The sequence below is a fragment of the Pogona vitticeps genome, chromosome ZW-PAR (assembly GCF_051106095.1).
Source record: "Pogona vitticeps strain Pit_001003342236 chromosome ZW-PAR, PviZW2.1, whole genome shotgun sequence".
Lineage (NCBI taxonomy): Eukaryota > Metazoa > Chordata > Lepidosauria > Squamata > Agamidae > Pogona > Pogona vitticeps.
Genome location: NC_135800.1, coordinates 3,601,010 through 3,624,392, shown reverse-complemented (window position 1 = coordinate 3,624,392; position 23,383 = coordinate 3,601,010). Strand labels below are relative to the sequence as shown.

General features: G+C 46.8%; 1 protein-coding gene and 1 long non-coding RNA gene across 8 annotated transcripts in view; one reads left to right on the top strand and one right to left on the bottom strand.

Moving 5' to 3' along the window:
• Positions 1–23,383, bottom strand: part of LOC110082923 (uncharacterized) — a 93,161-nt gene that overhangs the window by 31,688 nt on the left and 38,090 nt on the right. For 2 of the 5 annotated variants that reach the window (XR_013539686.1, XR_013539687.1), the window contains one exon: positions 7,652–9,453. The exons of the other annotated variants lie outside the window; for them this stretch is intronic. This is a non-coding gene — a long non-coding RNA (uncharacterized LOC110082923). Of the gene's footprint in view, positions 1–7,651; positions 9,454–23,383 lie in introns of those variants that run through there. 5 annotated transcript variants of the gene reach the window in all.
• The window catches only part of MAPKAP1 (MAPK associated protein 1), a 119,309-nt gene that overhangs the window by 86,672 nt on the left and 9,254 nt on the right, over positions 1–23,383 (top strand). For all 3 annotated transcript variants that reach the window (XM_072985018.2, XM_072985017.2, XM_072985016.2), the window contains 2 exons: positions 2,585–2,725; positions 9,341–9,475. In XM_072985018.2, the coding sequence (XP_072841119.1) occupies positions 2,585–2,725; positions 9,341–9,475 (276 nt within the window). The remainder of the gene's footprint in view (positions 1–2,584; positions 2,726–9,340; positions 9,476–23,383) is intronic.

The window sequence follows — 23,383 nt, the reverse complement described above, 5'->3', positions numbered from 1 at the left end:
CTCTCCACTTTACCACTCCAACGACTTTTTGAGGTAGGCCAGGTAGAGACAAGAGGACCCGTGAGCTTCCCCATCATCCCCCTTCCCTGTGGAAGCATTGTGGGTCCTTTAAAAGGTCTATGAAACACACTTGCAGGAGCTGGGTATATGCCAAGGAAGGGGGCTCAAGCCTAAAACTGGTCCGGTTCGCTGACCCTTACTGGAGCCTGCATCTTGACCACAGCCTGGGAAAGTTAACATTACCATTTCCAGCCTTTCTATGTTGGTCGAAGATGGGCATCCCGAAAAGTAACTTTTCCCAGCTTTTGGTTCTTAACCTGCAAATCTCCTCATTCTGTTTTTGACTCCCAAGGACGCGGCACAGCTGTCTGGATGGTAAGGGACCTCCTCCCACCCTCCCTTTCACGAGACAGCCACCAAAAAAAAAAAAAAACCCCACCCCAAACAACTTCTGATCCCATCTGGGGAAGGGTTAGCATCGAGAAAAGAAGACTGAAGGGAGATTAGGGTGGTGCTTTTCAAATCCTTGAACGAGAGTCGTACAGAGGAGGGGCAGGGTCTGTTCTCGGTCATCCCAGAGCGCAGGGCACGTCACGATGGGCTCAATCCACAGGAAGCCAGATTTCGGAGGAATATCAGGGGAAAAAAATTCTTAACTGTTAGAGCAGCACGACAACGGAACCTATGACCTCGCGAGATGGAGAGAGCTCAGATCCTAGAGGCCTTTAAGAGAAAACTGGACCCCCGTCTGTCTGATCTACTTTGACTTGGGATTCCTGCCTTGAACAGGGGGGTCAGTCTGGATGGCCTTCGAGGCCCCTTCCCACTTATTTAGTCTATCATTCTGTGATTCCAGAAGCTAAGTAGGGCCAGGCCTGGCTAGGTTCTGGGCGAGAACATGTTCGTAATATCAATTTACACACCCGGGGATTAGAAGGTCATACCTTAGAAGCATTAATCTGCAGAGCCGGTTCCTTAAAGTCTCATGCAGGAATTAATGTATAGAAATTGACGAGCCCCTTTCTTCTCCCCCTCCACTCTCCCCCCCCGCCCAGGTTTTTACTGCCACTTTTTGGGCCTCGCTGCTAAAATCCCATCTTTCTCGTTTATTTAAAAAAAAAAGAGGAGGGGAGAATCAGTAAAAAAATAAAATAAAATAAATCTAAAAGTTTTCATTAATCTCTCACGACAAAATTTAAAGCTGCGAAACTGGCACTTGTTTCGGCTTTTAGGACTACATTAGCTGGAGTATTAAACAAAACGTGTCAGTCTCCCGGTATCTTACCCGAGAAGCTAAATCAATTTTCTCTGCCGTATCCCCCACACCACTTTATCTAAAAGCATCTGAATTATCATTTACAGCTAAGATGCTTTATTAGCAGGCTGGCATAGAAATTGCTCTGTGGGAAAAAAAATCGCATGTCACGTTATAGTAATTTTTAAATTGGTGTTAATCCAACATCGTAAAATGTATGGGTTTTTTAAAACTTTTTTTTTCCATAATTGGCGTTTTGGCTTAATGAAATGTTATCTTTTTTCCCCTTTCCCCTCCTCCTTCTCGTTCTTTTTTTCCCCCCAGAACCCAGCTCTGCAATAGGAAGAAGTAAATAATATAATAATAATATTCCAAGTTTGAACCAGAATATAGGCAGCTTATGACTGAAACACTGGGTGTTTCAGTTAGGATTGTGGGTTGGAATACTTTCCATGGAAAGGCTGTGGGATGCCTGTTTTCCTATAGAATTAGGAACTTATGTGTTCACCTAGTTACCGTATTTTTCCATGTATAAGAGTATACTTTTGTCTAAAATCTTTAGACTAAAAATTGAGGCTCATCTTATACATGGAAGCAAGCTGAGGAGAGAACAAAAACAAGTGGAGAGGAAAGCAGGGATCAAAGCGATCCTGCAGCGCTTCGATCCCTTTCCCTCTACACTTGCTAAGCCCCACTTAGATTTCTTAATTTTGGATTAGAAAAGGGGGCGTCTTATACATGGGGTGGCTTATACATGGAAAAATACGGTACTTCTTCTCCCTTAATGGAAGACATTTAGAGTTCTTATCTTCTCCCCAGCACATGGATTTTGCTCAAATCACTGTGGCACCATCCTGCAGATGCTGCCGTAGTTCATCAGGGTCTGCTAGAATTCCAGAGCCTGCCAAACGACTTTTTCTTTTCTTTTTTTCCCAAAATTACAAATCCCATGATCCCCCATGAGAGGCAAAGTGGTATCAGACTGGAACGACGATGTAAGACAGACACACCTTGAAAAGACTCCCCAAGTCCTGCTTACCAAGGGCTCCTTGAAACCGACTTATGGGGTGCCGAGCAGTTCAAAAGGACCTTGAGTCTGGCAAGAATTCTCCAGTCCATCATTCAAGGTCCTGCAACTGACCACTGCTACCCCCAATGCCCCCCAGTGGAAGGCAGAGGCTAAGAATTTTAATCAGAAATTTAATCCAGCCTCCAGGATGATCTTGGTCATCTTGTAACACTACCTCCTTTGTTCACAACACGTTGGCAAAAAAAACAACTACAAAAACCACAGGCTAATGTTTCCCTCTCGCTCTGATTTCGATGCAGGTTCAAGAGGAGAGGAAGTTCCCGAGGAAGATCCACAGATCGACATCGCGACGGTCCAGGACATGCTGAGCAGCCACCATTACAAGACCTTCAAAGTCAGCATGATCCACAGGCTTCGGTTCACCACGGACGTTCAGTTAGGTAAATCGGCCACAAAAGAAAACAACCCAGCGGGGCCCTTTCCTGCTTTGGGGGGGGGGGGGCTCCCTGAAGGGGCTGCTTTGGGCATGTATCGCCGGTCCAATCTGGAGCTCCCCATTTGTTCTGAATTGCTGTCCCGTCACCCTCCGCCAAGAGCCAGGAATGACAGGAGTTGTGCTCCAGAACAACTGGAAGACACTGGGTTGTCTTCCCCCAAATCGGGCACATCGGCAGTTCAAGGCTGCCGAAGGAACTTGGGCTAAAGAGGGATTCCTGACTTCTAAATAGAAAAAAAAATACCCTTGCTGCTCATTCATGTTTGACTCTGGCTCCGTACAATGGAGCAGAGCGGGTGGTGGAAACGCTGGGAAAGTGCTAGCGAAATTTGTGATCGTCTTAAAATTTGCAACAAAATTTGGCGTTCGGAAGGCTCTCAAAAACAGTGGGGGGAACGGACAAGAAAGGCTTGTGGTTCCTTGAAAACTGAGCAGGCTTTCGTTGCATCAGCTTTCCTGGACTACAGGCCATTCTTTGTGCTGTCCGTGGGAGTCTGTACCAAGGAAAACACACGCTTTGCAGCTTTTTGCTGTAACGGACGAACCCATTGACACCCCCCCCCCCCCGAAACGAAAGAAAATGTATTTCATTTCGAGATACAAAAAATTCTGCAGCTATTAAGAAATCTGATAACATAGACGAACTCTGCAGAGTTTGATTGTTTGGTATCCAGGCCCTAAAACCAAGCCGTAAGGACTTTATCATCACCCCTTTTGGACTGCGATTGTTATTTCCCAGAAAAAAACAACCATCCACTTGGAGGATCTCTTTGCTATTTTTTTTTAATCCACCCCGTCTCTTCTCTCCCTCTTTTGTTTCTGTGTTTGTTTTTTATTGCGCTGTCTTGTTAAGGAAGGATTTATACGCTGGCACTGGTGTACGGCATGTGTTCCCCTCTTGAGCAAACTATCTCGGGGTGATAGTTTCCTTCCAGGGAACTTTGACTCACTTGTATCTGGAAGCTGTCAGAAATAAGAGCTCGGAAAGGTCGCGACAGATCGCTAAAGATAAATGGTTTTAACGGCAGAGAGTCTGTTCCAGGGAAACAAATGGCTCTCGTTTCTCTGAGTGAAGGGACAGCTCTTGGCCAGCCTCGTGGAGTGGAGGGGCCATTGTCCCTTTCATCTCTTCCCCCCAATCTGTGGCTCCTTCAGATACGTTGACGTTGTAATCCTCCTTTAAGGATTCTTTTTGACATGAGCTCTCGCCATAGTTCTTAGGTCTTCTTCCCAGCTGTGGGCATGTCCACACCCTGGCATCCACAGTGAGGTCAGAGACAGTGTGGCGTAGCAGTGAGAGTCAAGTGAGCTGCAGGAGGCTTCCCAGAACCTTCACGCCAGCTCCTTGAAAGCACCCGACCAGCCCTATATCCTCTAGTCGTCAGTGGTTCGCAACCTTGGCTCCCCAGATGTTCTTGGACTACAGCTCCCAGAAGCCTTCACCGCGCCACCTCTGCTGGCCAAGATTTCTGGGAGTTGAAGTCCAATAACATCTGGAGGCCCAAGGTTGGGGACCATTGCTCTAGGGAAGTGTGAGTGGCCATTTAGAAAGGACTGGAGGGGGTCCTGATGACAAGCACAGCCTCCCTGTGCCATCCTAGTGGGCCAATATGGGCCCTGATCCCCTGGAGGCTACTTACTGCTGGTTTAGAGTGTTGGATTGATAGGAGATCCAGATGCAAGACCTCATTAAGGTATGAATGTCCCTGGTGGGTCTCAGGACGGTAGCTTCTCGTCCACAATACAGGTGGACAAATGACCAACCAGGACAAAGAAGTGCTGAGGAACACCTATTTCTTTCAGAACAACCCAGTTTCTCATGATCCACACGCTCAAAGGCTTTGCAGTAGTCTATAAAGCACAGACTGATCTTCTGAAATCCTTTGGTGCATTCCTAGCAGTCAGTGGATGTTTGCAATATGATATCAAGTGCCTCTTTCTTTTTAGAATCCAGCTTGAACATCAGGCATTTTTCACTCTGTGCAAGGTAAAAGCTTTTGTTGCAACGGACTGAGCATCACTTTGCTTGTACAGGAAATTAAAACTATGGTCTGATAGTTACTGCACTTCTTGGCATCTCCTTTCTTGGGGATTGAAATATATATTGGATGTGGCCAGTCTGTGGGCCATCGTTTTGTTTTCCATATTTGTTGGCATAGTCTTGCCAGGATTTTGACAGATTCCATCTCTGTGGTTTGAAATACTGCCTTTTGTCCATTGATGGGAAATTGCATGATCCTTCCTCCCTCACCTATCCTCTCTCCAAACTTCGGACGGTAGCCTCTTCCCATAGTTTGAATGGAAATGTTGGATGGAATCCTGGACTGTTCCTTCGGTTGTCTCTCAAGCATCATGGGCCTCGATGGCCCATGAGTTCTAACGATTTTCCAGAATTAATAGAAACAAACACACGTTTCCCACTCTTGTCAGCCCAACCCGGCAAACACCGACAAAAAAATAAGGGTGAGGTCGTGGTTGTGAAAGAGAAAGAGAGAGAGAGAGAGAGAGCAAGGACCGAATTGACAAAGGACGTGGTCCTACAGCTAGCCGACCGAGCGAGCAGGTGTGAGCGATGCGGCGATAGGGTTATAATAGATGGGAGTATACAGCAACAATTTGCAGATAAAAATAATAGGAAGTTTAAAGTGCGCTTTACATGATAAAAGAAAGATGAAATGGGCTGGGGAGGGGAGAGAAAGAGGAGCCCGCTGGTTCAATCCACTGTCCCTGCCTTTTTGTGTGTGTGTGTGTGTGTGTGCCGGTACGTGTGTGTGTGTGTGTGAAGTAGCCTCCGTAGCGCAAGATTGATGCCACGCAAAGTGACCTTGGCTTCGAGCAAGAGTTGGTGATGTATGTATGAGCATCCTTCGGCTAAATGGACCCAGATTTGTAGTGCTAATATACATGGAAGCCCAGAACCAGGCTCAGGATGGCAATAAATCAACAGCCACTTTGAGTGTCATTTCTGGTTTATATTCCACTATTGTTCTATCACTTTAATTCACGTCACTATCATCTGTTCATCTGGAACAGTTTTATATAATTTTCCAGTGGAGTTACCTGACAAATCCTATCAAATTAACATGGGGGCATTAACAATATTGACTCCACTGTGCGAATTCTCGGAGCGAACACCGAATGAAATGTACTTTTCGTTTCCCTTGTAAAAAGAAGGGGGGGGTTGGAAATCAGGGACTCTTCGCACTTGTTTTTTTAATCTGTCGAAGACGGTCTGTTCAGGTCGGGATGGGAGGAGATAATCTGGTTTATTTCCATTATAAACGATCCGCGGGTTTTCGTTCGGCACTCCCGTCTCGGGGGCCCGAGCGGAAATACAAAGCAGTTTTTAACGTCAAGGGGACAGCTGCTGGCAATATTTTCACAAGGGAGATATGTAGATTTTGGACAACTAACGATCGGGCTGCCTAGAGTGAAATGTTCCAATAAAGAAGCCCTCTCCTGACAGAGAATCTGGCTTTTTCATATTATTTTCGCTCTCCTCGCATCCTTTTGGGGCTCTTGACACAGCGCGTAATTGAAATATGGTATCTCAGACAGGGAGGGGGGCGGCGCGCTGGCTGACAAATTGCGCGGCTTGATTAATTGAAATGCGCGCCTTCGGTAGTGGAAGCCGCTACAGGCGCTCCCGGAGAGGCCAGGTTCAAAATGAGGGTTACACTCCATTTGATGCCCACAGAAACTAAGGTTAACACAACACCCAGGTGGGTCACCACTATGTCCTGCCAACGGTTCACTTTCGGGGCCGACGGTTGCCGAACACCGCCGGTTTCGAGGGAGAGAGAGGACTACTGAGGGTCGGGGCCATCTTGTTCCATTCCCTAGCTAGAAACGTCCCCCTCTTGCGGTCTACAAGTCGTCGAAGCAGTCCGGAGCGACACAGCCAAACGGGCAGAGAGCCTGTGAGAGTTGAGGCCCATCAACTCTTCTGTAATAGATAGGAGTTCTAGATAGCTCATTGGTTTAGACACATTTGCTACAGGGGAGGTTGAGAGTTCGATCCCCCCCCCACAGGATCTTCTTGACAGAGGCTAGACTCAATGATCCAGAGGGTCCATTCCAGTTCTGATATTATTTTTCTAAGACTATTTAAATGGCAAGGATAGCCAACGGAAAATTGCTTGGCTGATTTGATGGCCGGAACACCTAAACCCTCATCCCCTCTTTTGCCATTGCGAAGGGCAGATGCCGCCAGAGTAGATCAAAGCAGGGTCTTCTTCTCACAGTGTAAATAAAGCCCAGAACACCAACGAGCATCATAGGCTACCCAACAACGGCCATAACAGATTAAAATAAAGAGCTCAGATATAGTTAAATAGCCCGTCGTTCAGTCTTGCACATTCTGATTCCAGTGTGAAATGAAATGACGGGGACCTAAATTGATCCCATTGCTAGCCCAACTAGAGTCGATGCAGCGAAAAAGTTGGGATTTATGCAAGAGTCAGCTTATTATTTAGCAACCGCTCCCAGGGGATCTACTCAAAATATAACCCGCTCATTAACGTAATGTCTGTAAAGCAGAAAGCAAAAGTGCGAAGTCTTGCCGGCATTTAGGAACGACGCAGACCTGCATTTGAGATTATTTTCATCTCACGTTGGCCATGTGATTCGGAGAGCTGTAATCCAGAAAAGCAACGTTTCCCATGTCTGGGGTAGAATCCCTGCACCTTCATACACTAACAACTCTTTACTGTTTCCCACCAGTTTTGAGCGGTTGATGGTATTCATACCATCATAGGGCATCCTCTGTGTGTGTTTCGCGACATCAGGAGCCACTGGGCCTTCTCAGTGGTGGCTCCAGAGTGCGGAATATCCTCCTGAAATCCACATTCACCCAGATGTTGCTTGCTTCTTTTTTTTCAGCAAATGCCTGTTTAATTTCAGGAAGGGATTTTATTTTTAAATCTCATTTTCTTTTTTAAGGGTATTGACCTAATGCTTCTCAATCTTTGGACCGCTGGCTTTAGAGACCACTTTACTCGGTAGCTTTTATTGTCATCAAGTTATTGCTCTTCATTACCTGCTATCAAAAGGCAGGAGATGACTGGAACAAGCAAAACACTGGTTTTCTTTATCATGAATTAGTGTATGAGAATTGCATGCATAGTTTTGTTAGGTTCACAGTCTCTCCCTTCTCCACGTCTGCTGATCTTAAGCACCCAGGCCACCCTAGACTAGAAGACGGATGCCTTTTTCAGAAAAGGGAGCCTATTGTTTATTTGCTCAACACCCCCTAGATTTCTTCCAAGACTCTTGTAGGCGTTTGATCCATCTTTGCAGTTTTATTACATTTGGCAAAGGCCACGGCTCGAGATAAAGTGTGTTTGTGTTTGTGTGTGTGTGTGCATGTTTACAGCCCCCTTGTCTCCATTTTTTAAAAACATATATATATATATTAGAAGGGTCTCCTATTTCCCAAACAAATAAAGATAAGGATAGGATCTTTCTGCTTTCTTCTTTTCTTTTCTTTTTTTCCTCCTTTCCTTTTTGGCTTAAACAAAGAAACCGCCTCCCCTTGGTTGTTTTTAAATACTCCTTATTCCTTTTGCTTATTTCAGGGTGACCTTGACCTGTAACTCGTGACCTAAAAATGTAATTACTTTTAAGTCTTCCCTGCACAGCTGCCACTATGAAAAACTATAGAGAGAGGTTTGGTCACTCATGTCAGAGACGAAACCTTGTAATTGTACGTTAAGCAAGGAGACGCTGTCCCTTTTCTGCAGCTGCCCGGCCAGGCTGTTTCGTTCGGGGGGGAGGGGGGTGTTTCAAGAGAAGGAGGAAAAATCATCATAGAATCTGTTATAAATTACCAAGCTTCTCCCAGGGCGGATTAACTTCTTCGTTTGCTCCGCTGGCACCTTGGATGAGCAGAACGGCCGCGTGGGTTCGTTCCTTTGTCCGTTGGCTCGCTCGCCGAGTGAAATTCAAAATGATGATTGTAACCGCTACTGTTTTCCTACTCACACTAGTCTGAGCTTTTTTTGGTTATGTTTTAACACTCAGGGATGCTAGCGACTCGATACCAAAGGACAGCAGGGGTACGTCAACCACGTACGATTTGTCCGTCCCACCTCCAGACCAACTCTGGATGTTGTCGACCCAGTACTGAGTTTCTCTGTTTTCAGTAATATATGTCATAAGAGGTCCCGTTTATTATTATCATTATTGTTATTTGATGCACTTTGATTGAAACCCTCCTTGAAGACCAGATTTAGAAACACACAAGCTTTCTTAGGGGCTTGCGGATTGAGTTTTGTAGTGATGCAGAATTGAGGGCTGGCTCTACGCTTGAGCTACCTTCGGTCTTTCTTGAGCCTCCAGAGGGTGAACTACCACACACTTCCACTTTCTGGTATACGTGAGTCTTTTGCTCCACCACAAGATGCCAAACCAGAAGGGGAAAAAAAGGTTCTAGTCCTTATTGTTTTATTTTGATTATATTCCATCACACTGGCCAGGAGAATGTTTTAACTTTTCTGAACTCAAAGCCTCACAGTTGGGTGGGTGTTCTTTTTCTTTGGGTCCCCGTGGGGCCTTTCAGGGATCTCGGGAGACAAGGTGGAGGTGGATCCGGTGACGAATCAGAAAGCCAGCAAGTTTTGGATCAAGCAGAAGCCCATCTCCGTTGACTGTGAACTCCTCTGTACCTGTGACCTTGTGGAAGAAAAGAGCCCAAGTAAGCAGCCCTTTTTTTTTTGTTCATCTTTCCTTCCCCCTCTTCCCGTAAGCATCCTCCTTCCCCCCCCCGCCAGAAGCCAGAAGGATGATGGTTGCTCAACTCCTTCCCCATACGGGTTTGGACCGTGCTGTTCAAAAGCCAGCCCTCATAAAACTCTTAAGACACACCCGGAAGATGCACAGGCTCAGACTCCGGTAAGTCTTCCAAAGCAGGAAGTTGATTTATGGGATGGACTTATTAACAACACCGGGTGAGTCTTCTCCATACAGTAGGACATACAGTATCCACAGGGGATTGGTTACATACGCACACAAACACATACACACACCCCGTAGGCGGCGGAAAACTCTGAAGTACTGTATTGAACGCTACACATTGCGTGGTTTCTGGTTCCATCTAGTGGCCAGTTCTGGCAAATACACGCATAAATACATATTTCTGAGATTTTTTTATTTCGTCTTTTCAGGCAGCGGATAAATGAATGAGCGGTTATTGATCTTACAGGTAGAAGGATCCTACTGTACTGGGAAAGAGGGAAATATATGGATGGATGGATTGATAGAAGTTCTGATTAGAATGAGAAGAGTAGAGGACTGTATGTTCAGCGTTGAGCTGATCCCTCTTTTAATCCCACCCCCCCACACACATCAAATCTTTTAAAATGCAGTTTGTGCCGTTGCATCGGGATACGTGCTGCTTTGCACTAGGGTCCAGTGGTTCCAAACAGATTATTATATCTTGATATATATTGTTCGCAGAGAGGTGGCATGTTTCTGACGTGGAAAAGTCAGCCCCTAAATAATTAGAATGCAAATAGAAAGGTTCAGGGGCTCAAAAAAAGAGGGCCCACATAAACACACACACACACACTCATACACACAATTCTGAGTTCAGCTCTCCAGATTTCCTGCGCCTACCGTCGTTCCCTCGATTTGGGATGGGTGAGGCTGCAGTTATTTCAGTCCCCGCGCAGGATGAATGTTCAAATCCATCACCGGGGTTTTGAAATTAAGCATAACACAAGCCTGAAGCGTCGGTTACTCTCAATTAGAGTAGACCAATTCAATCACAAACACAAAGCGTTGATCTTCCTCTTGATTCAGTGGGCAAACAGCGGAAACAAGACCATGTCTTCTCTCCCCAACCTGCCTCTGTGAGCCATAAATTACTCTGTATTTGGTATGTCTTGTCCGGTAAGGGCCCAGGAACGTTTCAAAGTCCTTGTAGGATTGATGTCAAGAATCTTTGTCCCGAGAGGGAAGACGGAGGTGGACCCATCCCGTTTCAATCATTCTTTGGACACCCGTCAGAGATGCTGAGGCTTTGAACATTTTACGCTATTTTCAACGGCCTCGTTTTGTTCAATGTGACCTCGCTCCTCTCCCGTCGTGCCCAGCGAGAGGATCACGGCAGAGCACGCTCTCCCTTCCCCAGTCTGGGGGCATTTCTCGGAGATGAATCCCATTTGAACTTTGGAAAAGGGGGAGAAAGAGCGCTCCCGTTTGGGTGCCTGAAGGAATGATGCTTTCTCCCCAGTCCCTGCGATCTTATCAGCAAAGTGATGTATGTTTGCAGCTGAGTTTACATCAAAAATTATTTCTGGGACTTCCTTGAAATGAATTATGGCAAAAGGAGCAAGGCTGAGGGGAAGATAAGGCTCTTTGAGTTCTCCAATATATTCTGTTTCGGTGTTTTTTATCTCATGTAACACAACCGTCCTCCATCTCGTCTTTCTCAGGCGCACCGGAAAGTGTCATAAACAGATGGTTATGCAGTTCCGCCAAAGCAACAAGATCTTTTATTTTTATTTTTAAAAAACCCAAAAGGGATTAACTTGCAGGTCGTGGCATTGATGCAGGAGAATAGCCTTCAAAAGTTTCTTTCAAATATGGGTGTCTGTGAAGACCCGAGGCTGCCTCAAACCGAGGGGGAATCATTCACCCCTCTAGCCCACCGTTCTGCTCTTTAGCTGCTCCGAAGCCAGCATTTTCCCAACGTGGTTAGACTACATCCCCCATCATCCCCCATCCGAGCCCTGCCATTGACTGCCCTGGCGGGAGATTAGGTGAGTTGCCATTCGGTATCCTACAGTTGTGTTGATTTACACATCCCATGGTCCTCGTCCAGCGTGTTGGGATTTCCGGTCCCACGCAGCTGGAGGTGCTCTGAAAGGCAGTGGCATCATACAGCCTTGGCTCGAGAAAGGGTGTTTCTCGGCTCTGGCCTTGATCTAAGATCCAGAGACTGTCCTTTCAGCCTTTCTGACTCAAGGTTGTGGCTTCTTTATAGAGCCAGTCCCTCTCTGGTTCAGCCTTCCTCTTTTCTTGCTCCGTCCACTTTTCCCAATATTACTGCTTTTTCCAGCGAGCCTTGTCTTCTTGCGATAGGCGCGAAGCACGATAGCCTCTGTTTCCTCGCTTTTGCTTTCAGAGAGAGTTCAGGCTTGATTTGCCCTACTTGCTTATCTTTCTGTCAGTCCGCAGACTCCGCAAGAAAGAATAAAGCGGTATTTTCCACACACACACACACACATTTTTGAAACACTCCAGCTGAAGGCCATCCCATGAGAACAGCAGGTTTCGGGTTAACAATCTCCTTGGCACCCATTTATGGGGTTGGCTGCTACAAGAGAGTTTGTGGGCTTAGATTTGAGGCCATCCCTGACTTTTCCCGTCGCATTCCCCTCATAGGCATTATACATGGGTCTTCTTCCAGTTTCTCGACCGGGCTAACCCACCAGTTTGGACTCTGATCAGGGAAATCATCCTGGCTGCCCCTCTGGCCAACAAGCTGCCTCGCTCTCCAGTTCGATGCCTAGCATCCTCGAACGGTTGAGTTGGAAGGGGACCCTAAAGCCCATCTAGTCCCACCCCTTGCCCATGTAGGTCATCGACAGCTAAAGCTCCCCTGACAGATGGCCACTCGCCCCCTGTTGAAAAACCACCAATGAAGGTTGCCGAAGAAAATCCTTAAGAGGAGCTCCAGAAACCTTCTGGTGCATGGAAGCCTCTTTGCTTTGCTGGCCAAGGATCCTCTCAAGAGGAAGGTCTTCTAATGCCCTTTCCTCTATCCCCATTTTCCTGCTCGTAGGCCATCTGGAACATTCCCCAGGAACCAAGTTCAATGGGGGCCTTTTTCTTTGGCTCTAGCTTCACCCCACCTCTAAGCGATTTCTGCTCAGTTTCAAGAAGTCTAGATCCACATAGTCCGGCTGCTCAGTCGTTTCCGTGGCTAATTGGGTTTCCAGTGTCCGGGAATGGCAGAGGGTGTTTGCACCTCTTGCATTTAGGAGGGCTTCGTTTCCGAATCTTTATTTGCCAAATAAATCCATCGGCTTGAACTCCGGCGCTGGGAGAACTCGCTAATGGAGCCTCCCTTGTAAAATCCTGCCGGCCCCATTAGGATCGTGCAAACACCACATCTATAAAGTGCTTGTTTAAAGCAGCTGCCATCTGATTATCACAAAAGATTTTGCAGGTTCTGAATCTTGAGGGGGAAGTGTCCTGTCATTAAGAAGGGAGATTTAAGCCTTAATAAAGGAGCTGCCATTTTTATAGCTGGGGAAAAAAAAGAAAAAAACAGCCCTGTATCTCAATTAAGCATACGTAATATAAAGTCTTAAGGAAGCAATGTAATAGGCCTAACACAATTATGCCTGCTGGCGACAGTGTAATTTAAAGGAAATCAGATTCCGTTAATGTTTCTTTACATTGTTTGAGAAGATGATGAGCTGGGAGTGAGTCCCTTAAGCCACTGTCCTTTGGAGAAGAACCCCACGGATAGAATGTGACCGGGGCCAGGCCGGTGGGCCTCCTCCCACTAGAAAGATTGTGGGACAGTCAAGTCAGCCCTGCATCGGCCCCTGACGGAGGTTGGTTGAATCGCCATTAGCTCCCTTAATGTCATTTCTCCATGATGGACTGGCAGCCTTCAGATCTGGAGCCGTCTGTTTCCAGTCGAACTTAAGAACATATGGAAGAGTATATAAAGAGCCCGTGCTGCTACATGAGATGAAGGGTCTCCTTAGATGTACCAGGGAATATCTTTGGTCTCTCCCAGCCCACATTCGGAACGGGAAAAAAGCAAAGTGTGCTGCTTATATACCAGCCTGTAGGGCTTCAAGCACTTCCTGGGCAGTTTAACTATTTAATGATGTAGGCGGGACGCTGCCCTCCCTCCAGCAAGCTGGGTACTCCATTTACCTGCCCTCAGAAGCGTGGAAGGCTCAGGCAACTTTCAAGGTTGGTCTCTCAGCTTATTGGGATTGAATTCAAGTCGCAAGCAGAGTCTCGACTGCAGTACAGCAGTTTAACCACTAGAGGGTCGGGGATTCCTCGTCCTCAATCTAGCCCCAAAAGCCATTAACAAAAACAAAATGGCGGAACGGATAACTGAAGAGCCGAGAGGACCTCTGTGCTCTGTAGGTGTAATATCTCGAAATGCCCGTCTAAACAGCCGTGTCTTCAATGATCTCTTTAAAGTATCCAGTGAAGAGGCCAGGTGAATTTTGGGTAGGACTTCGTTGCAAAGATGGGGGGGGCAACTGCGGAGAAGGTCCCGGTTCTTGGTCTTCTCTTTCCAGGGTTAGTGACCTCTCCTGTCCATCCTGGGATGATCGAGTAGGTCGGACAGATCCGTGCAGTGTTTTGCTGCGCAGAAGGAGCCTGGGTCTTCTATTTTATCTATTTATTTATTTTGAGAAGACTCTTGTGAACGTGGTTGGCCCAGCCCAGCCGAGTTAACTTTCAACTTTCCAGCCAGCCCTCCTCCCCCCCCTCCCAGCGGGGCCCACGCTTACACCAGTGCAGCTCGGACTTGTAATTTAATTGCCAGCCTTTGCAGCTCACCGGGTCCTGCCGGTTCCCTTTCGATTCCCCGTCCCATTGTTGTGCTGGGGCTTAACAGAATGTTAACCCGGTAATAGGCACAGGGCCTCCCCATTATGTGTCTTGCTATCGAGCGGTTCTGCATGGCTAGTTAAGGAAGATGGCAAGAAGATTAATGAAAGCTGCCTAATGCAGAAAAGGGTGGGTGGGTTGCGTACCTCTGCAGGACCGAGGGCATACGAGAGCCCAACCAGAGTGCGGGGGGGAGGGTCTCTTCCCCTCCCCCTGCTTTTTCCCCTTGATCCTGCAACCTTTGAACCTACCTCACTGTCAAGACCTGCCAAAGGAGCTGACGTTTTGATTGATGTCGCTACACAGCTCCGTCTTCTTTCTCCTCGAATCCAGCCTCGGCAGGAAAATAGCTTTCTCCGGCATGAATCCAGGCTGGTTTGTTAAGCGATGGCCAAATTAACAGCTCCAAATGCCGCTTGGTTGTTTGCAGTTTTAAGATGTAGCTCATACTTCGTGCCGAAGCCTCGGTTCTTTGGGTTGCATTCTTTGGGCGTGGCGTCAATCAGGAGGGACCTCCCAACGCAATTGCCGAAGCTGGGAAGAGATTTCACTTCAGGTCATCCTCTTCTTGGTTTATCTCAAGGATGGCTTCCTACTATACTAAGCTGCTTGAGTAACAAAAGCTACTTCTGGATCTTCCAAGAAGTTTCCAGGCCTCCTGTGGAGGCCCAATAGGAAGAGACAAGATACTGGACTTTTTATGTCACTGTTCAGAATGTCTCCTCGTGCAAGATCCAGTCCCCCCAGTTGCCACTTCCTAAGTGATAAATGAGCATGTCCCAGTGCTGCTTTACTTTACTAACGTGGAGGAGTGGCGTGTTTTCTTCGATCGGTTACTAAATGTTTCTGTCACGCTCCCCCTTGCTCAAGCCTCCCTCTCTGTAGCCACTCAGCCACACTGCTTTTGCTCATCCTGGGGAGGAAGAGCCTAGGCAAATGGTGAAAGCGATGGAAGTTAACGGGGACTGGGTCACTCCCGACTCGCCTAGTCCCCAAGACCGAGTGATGCTCCAGGGAGTCTAACAGAAAAACGCATCGCCAGCGCTAGACACTCGGAGCTAGAACGCCAACCTTGCTAAAAAAATCCCAGTAGCTAGTCGAGGCAAGGACTGGTTTTAGTAACACAAACCCTCTCAGACAAAAATCTACACAGCCGATTGAATGGATTTGTGTAGTTTATTAGAAGGAAAGGAAGCAAATTGGTTCATTCATTCCAGTTACAAGAAGAAATTAAAAATGCAGGTGCAAATGTGGAGACAGACTTAAAAGCATTTAGGAAGAAAACACCAGAAAATGATAAAAGCTAATCTACCCTATCTAATACCCACACCTTTGGGGAAAGATAGTGTAGTTCTAGGACATGCAGTCTTTTCTCTCGACACCATATTGTAAAACAGACCCTCAAACTAAGCCCCATGTACACCAGGGGAGCAAAGCACTTTTCTCCCCAGAGACCTGCTAGGCCCATTAACTAGTTTGTCCTAATTTCTTTTATACAAGTAAATGGGTCATTGCGCACCTGTTGCAACAAAATCTTAATCCCCTTTCATGTTTCCTCAGGAAAAAAGGCAGCTTCCTGACTTTCCTAAATCAGCCAGATCTTCTGGGAAGGAAGCTGGACTGACTCCTTTCAATTCAGGGGTTACAATTACAGCATTAACAGTCCTTTTGGGGTGGCTTTGATTTCCTCTCTGATAAATGATCAGCATGGAAGCATCTCTGTCTGTTCCGGTCTTAATCCTTTCTTCGAAGTGGGCAGTGTCTTTTCTTTACTTGCCCTTTCTTTCAAGCATAGGAGGTGAGCTGAAGGTGTGAATGGTCCTTTTACAAGCCTGTCTGGCCAGCTTTCCAGGTGCTTGCAAAAACATTGAAGCATTCAGCAATCAAATTCTGTATTTCATGTTCCCCAAGTTCTCAGTTTCTTCATAGTTTCTAATCTGCATTTCTCATTTTTATTGTACCTTTGCTCAATGGTGATTCACCCAGCTCTGAACAGCAGTGATAGGAATGCAGGAGTAGATATTGCACTAATGTATCGATACTATTTTACCATAATCAATGTGACAAACCCAGACCTACTGGGATCTGCCACACAGTTACACTAAGCTGCCACCAACCATTCCCTGTAAGAAGTCACACAGACCAGGGATGGATTTTTAAACAATAAAAAGAATAAGGTTTATTTTAAATACACACAGGGAAAAATAAACAATCAGGTGAATAGGATAAAGTAACGTGGCTTATTCTCACTCATACAAGCATACAGTTTGGTTCACCCAGAACCCTTAACTTAAAGCACAGACCCTGAACCTATCAGTTCTGGCTAACCAACAGACACCTGAACCTATCAGGTTGGTACTCTGACACACAGAAGTACCCTGTCTGACACACAGACTCCCACAACAGCTCCTTCTTCCCAGCTGCTGCTTCGTCACAACCCAGTGTCTCACAGTGTCTGTCTCAGCATCTCCTCTCACCACACAGGCATCACATATTTATACAGTACAGCCCCTCCTCCTGATGTCCCGCCTTCCACTCCCCATAGGATGGAACTTTCCCTCCAAACCCATGACAGACAGGTAACATCAGTGCTGTATGTAACACCTCCCCTCTTTATAAGTTGTTTTGTGGGGGGAAAGCTAAGGTGCTTTTCACCAAAAAAACAACCTTGATAAAACACACAACAACAGTTATACATACCATATTATACTTACTTAACCTTACACTCTAAGTTAACCATAGCAATTATGCATTTAAACATTTACCATATACATTACATCCATTTACCTTTATTCATACAAACCAATTCAAAACCAGGTACATTTAACCTTTTATCATCATTATATACACATAGTCCATGTTCTTTCGCCGTCTTCATTCTTCAGGTCTTCTTGATAAGGCGTCAGCAACACAGTTCACTGACCCTCTGACCACCTTCACTTCAAAGTCATAGTCCTGTAGGTTCAAAGCCCACCTCATAAGTTTGCTATTGTGGGTTTTCATTGTCTTTAACCATTGCAATGGTGAATGGTCAGTACACAGAATAAAATGTCTTCCCCAGATGTAAGGCTTGGCCTTCTGGATCGCGTAGACTATGGCCAAACATTCCTTCTCCACGGTTGCCAAATGTCTCTCACCTTTTTGAAGTTTCCTACTCAGGTAGGACACTGGATGCTGGTCACCATTCTCATCCTCCTGGCACAGAACTGCTCCTACTCCGCTGTTAGACGCATCGGTGTAGATGATGAACTCCCGGTCGAAGTCTGGAGCACGCAGGACAGGATAGTTGATTAACGCCTCCTTCAACCTCTGGAACGCCGCCTCACAGTCGCTGGTCCACGGGATGCGGTCATCAGCCTTCTTCCTCGTCAGATCGGTCAGCGGAGCCGCAATCTCGCTAAACCTCGGGATGAACTTTCTGTAGTAGCCCACCAACCCAAGAAATGATTTGACTTTTTTCTTGGTGTTGGGTCTAGGCCAATCACGAACAGCTTCTATTTTGGCCTCCAGGGGTTTTATCATTCCTCCCCCTACCATGTGACCCAAGTATTTTATTTCTGGGCTACCCAGCTGACACTTGCTGGCCTTTACTGTTAGCCCTGCTGCACTTAACCTCTGCAGCACTAACTCCAGGTGTATCAGGTGATCTTCCCAGGTATTACTGAAGATCCCTATGTCGTCAATGTAGGCCACTGTAAAGTCACTGAGCCCTGCCAAGGTCTGGTCCATCAGCCTTTGGAATGTGGCTGGTGCATTTCTGAGACCAAAGCTCAGGACTCGAAACTCATAGAGACCAAAAGGGCTGCAAAAGGCCGTCTTTTCTTGATCCCTGGGATCAATTCTTAATTGCCAATATCCCTTTACCAGGTCCAATGATGAGATGAACCGACAACCCCCTATGGTTTCAATCAGGTTGTCTAGCCTGGGCATTGGGTAGGCATCAGGAGTGGTTACACGGTTTAATTTCCTGTAATCAACACAAAACCTAATGCTCCCATCAGGCTTGTCCACAAGGACTATCGGAGAGGACCAAGGACTAGAAGAGGGGACGATTATGTTCTCCCTCAGCATCTCGTCCAGCTCCTTCCGCACCTTGTCCCTATAGGGTCCCGTTACTCGGTATGGGGATACTGCCTGCGGGGGTGCATCCCCTGTGTGGATCCGATGCATCACTCCCTTCACTATCCCCGGCTTGTTGGAAAACACCTGCTGATATTTACTAAGCAGCATTTTTAGTTCTTGCTGCTGGTCTTGGGTGAGTGCAGGACTGATCTTTACCTCCTCTGGGTTGTATTTTACTTCCCCTCTACCCTCCCAGAAGGGTAATTCAGCTTCCTCGCTCTCAGCTGCTTTTATCGCGAATAAAACCCTCTGTTCCCCTCTGTAGTAGGGTTTTAGGGCATTCACATGAACCACCCTCCTTGCTTGGTTCTCTTCCTGCTCTATTAGGTAGTTCAGGTCTGACATCTTGGAAATGACCCTATATGGTCCTGCCCATTTGAGCTGCAGTTTATTCTCTCTGCAGGGCCTAAGCCAAAGCACTTCCTCCCCTGGGTCAAAGTGCCTCTCTCTAGCTTTGTGGTCATACCATGTTTTCTGTCTGACCTTCTGAGCTTGCAGGTTTTCTGCTGCCAGCTCTAGATTTCTCCTTAGGTCATTCATCAAGGTGTCTATGTATGTCACAACGTCTTGTGGGTCATCCTGGGTGATCTGCTCCCAATCTTGCTTGATCAAATCAAGGGGCCCTTTCACCCCTAAGTGTGCAGCAGACATGTCAGAGTGACCCTTTTGTAAGATCATGGGGCGATACTTTTCAGGTACCACCAGCTGACTTCTGATCCCATCTCCCCCTTTTGAGATATTCCTCAGGGTTTCTCTATATAAAATCCCCTTTCTCTCCAGAAATCTCACTGGGGTTTCAGGTGTTAGCTGGGCGTCAGTCACCTGTTCAAAACACTTTTGGAGAGTGGCGTCTGCCTTTTGCTCCTGTCCAAATCTGCTGTCTGTGGTTAAGGTTTCCACCACAGCTTCTGAACTCCCCTCTGCTTCCGTCTCTTGCTCATCATTACCCCCCTGAACTGTCCCTGTGGTGGCTTGTGAGCGTGTAATCACTAGCACCCGTTTCACATGTTCAGCCAGGTCATTTCCCACGAGCACGGCTGCTGGCAGAGTCGATGAAATCGCTATCCGCCAATCTCCCCTCCAGCCTTGAAAGTTGACAGGTACCTCTGCTACTGGCAGATAGATTACCTGCCCCTCAATCCCTGCCACCTTCATGCTCTCATTTGGGATTATAAACTCCCTAGGAATAATATCTGGATGGCACAGGGTTACCTGGGAACAAGTGTCCCGCAGCCCCCTATACTGACGGTCAAGTATTCCTACGTCCACTCCTGCTGTCTCAAACAACTGAGAATCTGTTTTTATCAGCAAGCAGCGCTTTACCTCCACAAGAGGACCATTTTCCTCAGCCTGATCAGCAGAGGTAGCTGTTCCAGACTGAGTAGCCATGGCAACCGGCTCCCTCTGTGACACTGAGCCTTGCTCTTTCTGGACACAGAACACAGCTTTTGGCTTGGTTCCACTAGACTCCTGAGGCACCATTCCTTTTAGCTGCTTTAATTTCTGACACTCTGAGATTAGATGACCCTTTCCCTGACAGAAATAGCATTTTCTGGTGTATTTTGATTCTCCCTCATCTTGTTTTGGTTTTCCCTCCAAAATCTGAGGTCTTTGTTTCATGTCTGAGGGCTTCCCTTCACCATGGGCCCCTCCCCCTTGCTGGCTTTTCCCTGGTCCCTGAGAGTACTTGCTGTAGGTTTCTTTTGGTTTACCTACAGATTTCCCCTCACCCAAGGGCTTTCTTATTTGGGAAATAAAATCTGCGATCTCTGCGGCTGCTGCCACAGATTTCGGTTTCCTTTCCCTCACCTGGAATTTCAATTCCCCATGCAGGACTGAATAGAACTGTTCCAGTGCTATCAAATCTTTAAGCTGCTCATAGGTCTCTGTTCCCTCCTGCGATAGCCATTTCTCAAGCAGCCTCACCAATTGGGCCCCCACTTGGGTAAAGGTCTGTTCTGGTTTTTTTGTGAGGGACCTGAATCTTTGTCTCAGCTGCTCCGCATTTATCCCATGTCTGGCAAACACCAGTTTCTTAAACTCTGCAAAATCTTTCATCAGTTCCTCAGGCATCTCGGCATAAACCTCAGCCAGGCTACCACTGATTAAAGATCGCATGATGGTCATCTTCTCAGTTTCCCTCACTGAGAAGTCCACAAACGCTCTTTCCACTAAGGAAAAGAACACCTCAGGACAATCTCCCTTGTGGTACACAGGGAATTTCTTCAGGTCAGCCTTAGACAATGGGCCTCCCTCAGAATCCCTATTATTATTATTGTTCTGGTTCATCAGTTCCAGTTTTCTTAATTCAAACGCCATTCTCTCTCTCTCCAATCTTTCCTCCCTCTCCATTCTCTCTCTCTCTAATTCAAATTGCCTTTGTTTCTCTCTTTCCCTTTCCTCCATTTTTTCTCTCTCTAACCTTTCCTCCATTTCCCTCACCCTCAGTTCATGCTGTTGGGCTATGAGTATTTTTCTAAGTTCTGGGTTCTGCTCTCCTGTGCTGTCACCTTGCACTGAGCCAAATTCATCCTCAGAACCTTGGTCAATCTGGGGGTCTTTCACTTCACTCATTTCGGCCATCTGGCTTCGAGTCAAGGGCATAATCCCCCCTCAGAACAGGCTGCTTTAAAAGTCAAGCCTCAAAATAAAACAACCACTTTTTTCCTTTTTGCCTCAAAACCAGCTCTCCCTAGAGATTGCTGCTGTTCTTCAGCACTAAATTGCAACAGTATCGAGTCAGAGCCTACCCCCCTCTGCTGGGCCTCTCAGCTGGCAAGCTAGCTCGCTGTTGCTACGCAGTGTTTCCTCAGCTTTTTCCCGCCAAAACTAGGCCGCCTCAGAGCACCTTAATCTAAGTCTCCCCAGTTGGCACGTTCTTCTACTAGCGCACCTCCCCGTGAGGTACACCTAGAAGATTACCTACGCGCCTCAGACTGTCCCTGACTAGACCCCCCTTGCTCTGGGCACACTTGCCAAGGCTTTGCTGGACCACTGGACAACTGGACCAGTCGTATCCCACCCGCTGGACACCAATCAATGTGACAAACCCAGACCTACTGGGATCTGCCACACAGTTACACTAAGCTGCCACCAACCATTCCCTGTAAGAAGTCACACAGACCAGGGATGGATTTTTAAACAATAAAAAGAATAAGGTTTATTTTAAATACACACAGGGAAAAATAAACAATCAGGTGAATAGGATAAAGTAACGTGGCTTATTCTCACTCATACAAGCATACAGTTTGGTTCACCCAGAACCCTTAACTTAAAGCACAGACCCTGAACCTATCAGTTCTGGCTAACCAACAGACACCTGAACCTATCAGGTTGGTACTCTGACACACAGAAGTACCCTGTCTGACACACAGACTCCCACAACAGCTCCTTCTTCCCAGCTGCTGCTTCGTCACAACCCAGTGTCTCACAGTGTCTGTCTCAGCATCTCCTCTCACCACACAGGCATCACATATTTATACAGTACAGCCCCTCCTCCTGATGTCCCGCCTTCCACTCCCCATAGGATGGAACTTTCCCTCCAAACCCATGACAGACAGGTAACATCAGTGCTGTATGTAACAGTAATGTCCATCATTTAACTTAGGAACGCATGGTTTGGTGTCCGCAGTTACTACCCTGTTTCCCCAAAAATAAGACAGGGTCTTATATTAGGTTTTGCTCCAAAAATACATTAGGGCTTATTTTCAGGCAATGTTTTATTTTCTTTTTCATGTACAACAATCTACATTTATTCAAATACAGTCCTGTCATCTCTGATTGCTGTACAGTGGTGGACGGCGGAATTTCACTTAACTGGGGCTTATTTTTGGGGTAGGGCTTATATGACGAGCATCCTGAAAAATCATACTAGGGCCTATTTTCAGGTTAGGTCTTATTTTCGGGGAAACAGGTGGTAGGAAATGGCAAATCTTTGGTGCAACATGAGGATTGAATGAGAGTGAATTCTAGAGTGTCCTGCCCTGGCTTAGATTACCTGGCCCTCTACGAGAGACACATCAGTGTCTCTTTCTGTGGCACATGGAGGAGATGCCAGGTAGCCACTGATCCTCGGTATCAACACCAGAAGCCTTCCGAACTTCCGAGCGGCTGTGAGAGAAACGTCTGGATCTTCTGGCCTGTTTTCCTTAATACATGTGCTCATTTTTTTTACATGCCGTTTCCCTGACACCTTTTTCTGCAAGCACTTTGTCCTAACAGATGCTTTTGCCCTGTGCTGTTTTCTTTAAGAGATGCCTTCCCCGCCGCCACCAGAGAATTGTACCGTAACATTTGGAAAGTGCCAAAACTTGAACTCTGCACTCCAGTTTCTTTATTAATTTGAGGAGCTTGAATCAGGCTGCTTGAAATGTCGCCTTCGTCGGCGAGACGCATCTCTTCCCGAAAGCTCTCCTCATATTTCTGCACTGCACGTCAGCAAGGAGGAAGCTATTCACGGCCTCGTCCTTTTTAACAAATATGTTTTGTAGCCCTATTAAAAGGGGGGTTCCATCTATTCTGTCAAAAGGCAGTCTACTGGGTCCTTCTCTCTCTTTCTCTGCCCCCCCCCCGGTTTAATTACACTATCCAATTAAAACTCCTTTGCTCCGTTCGGATTCGCTTCTCCTTGGTCTTGAGTGGATATGACATTTACAAGGCTCGGCTCTCAAGCAGACAATGGCGTGATTGATGAGGTGCAGACAGAGGGAAGGAGCCCCTGCGCAACCGCGGAAAGGCTGCTTAGCACAATTTGATTTATTTATCATCTCTTCCAAAAACAAGGGGGCTTTGCTGAATAAGAGGGTGCACCCAGCAGGCGTGTGGGCGAGGGAGGGACGCTAGCGCCCGACCTCCGATGCAAAAAAAAAAGTTTCTTGTGTTAGGT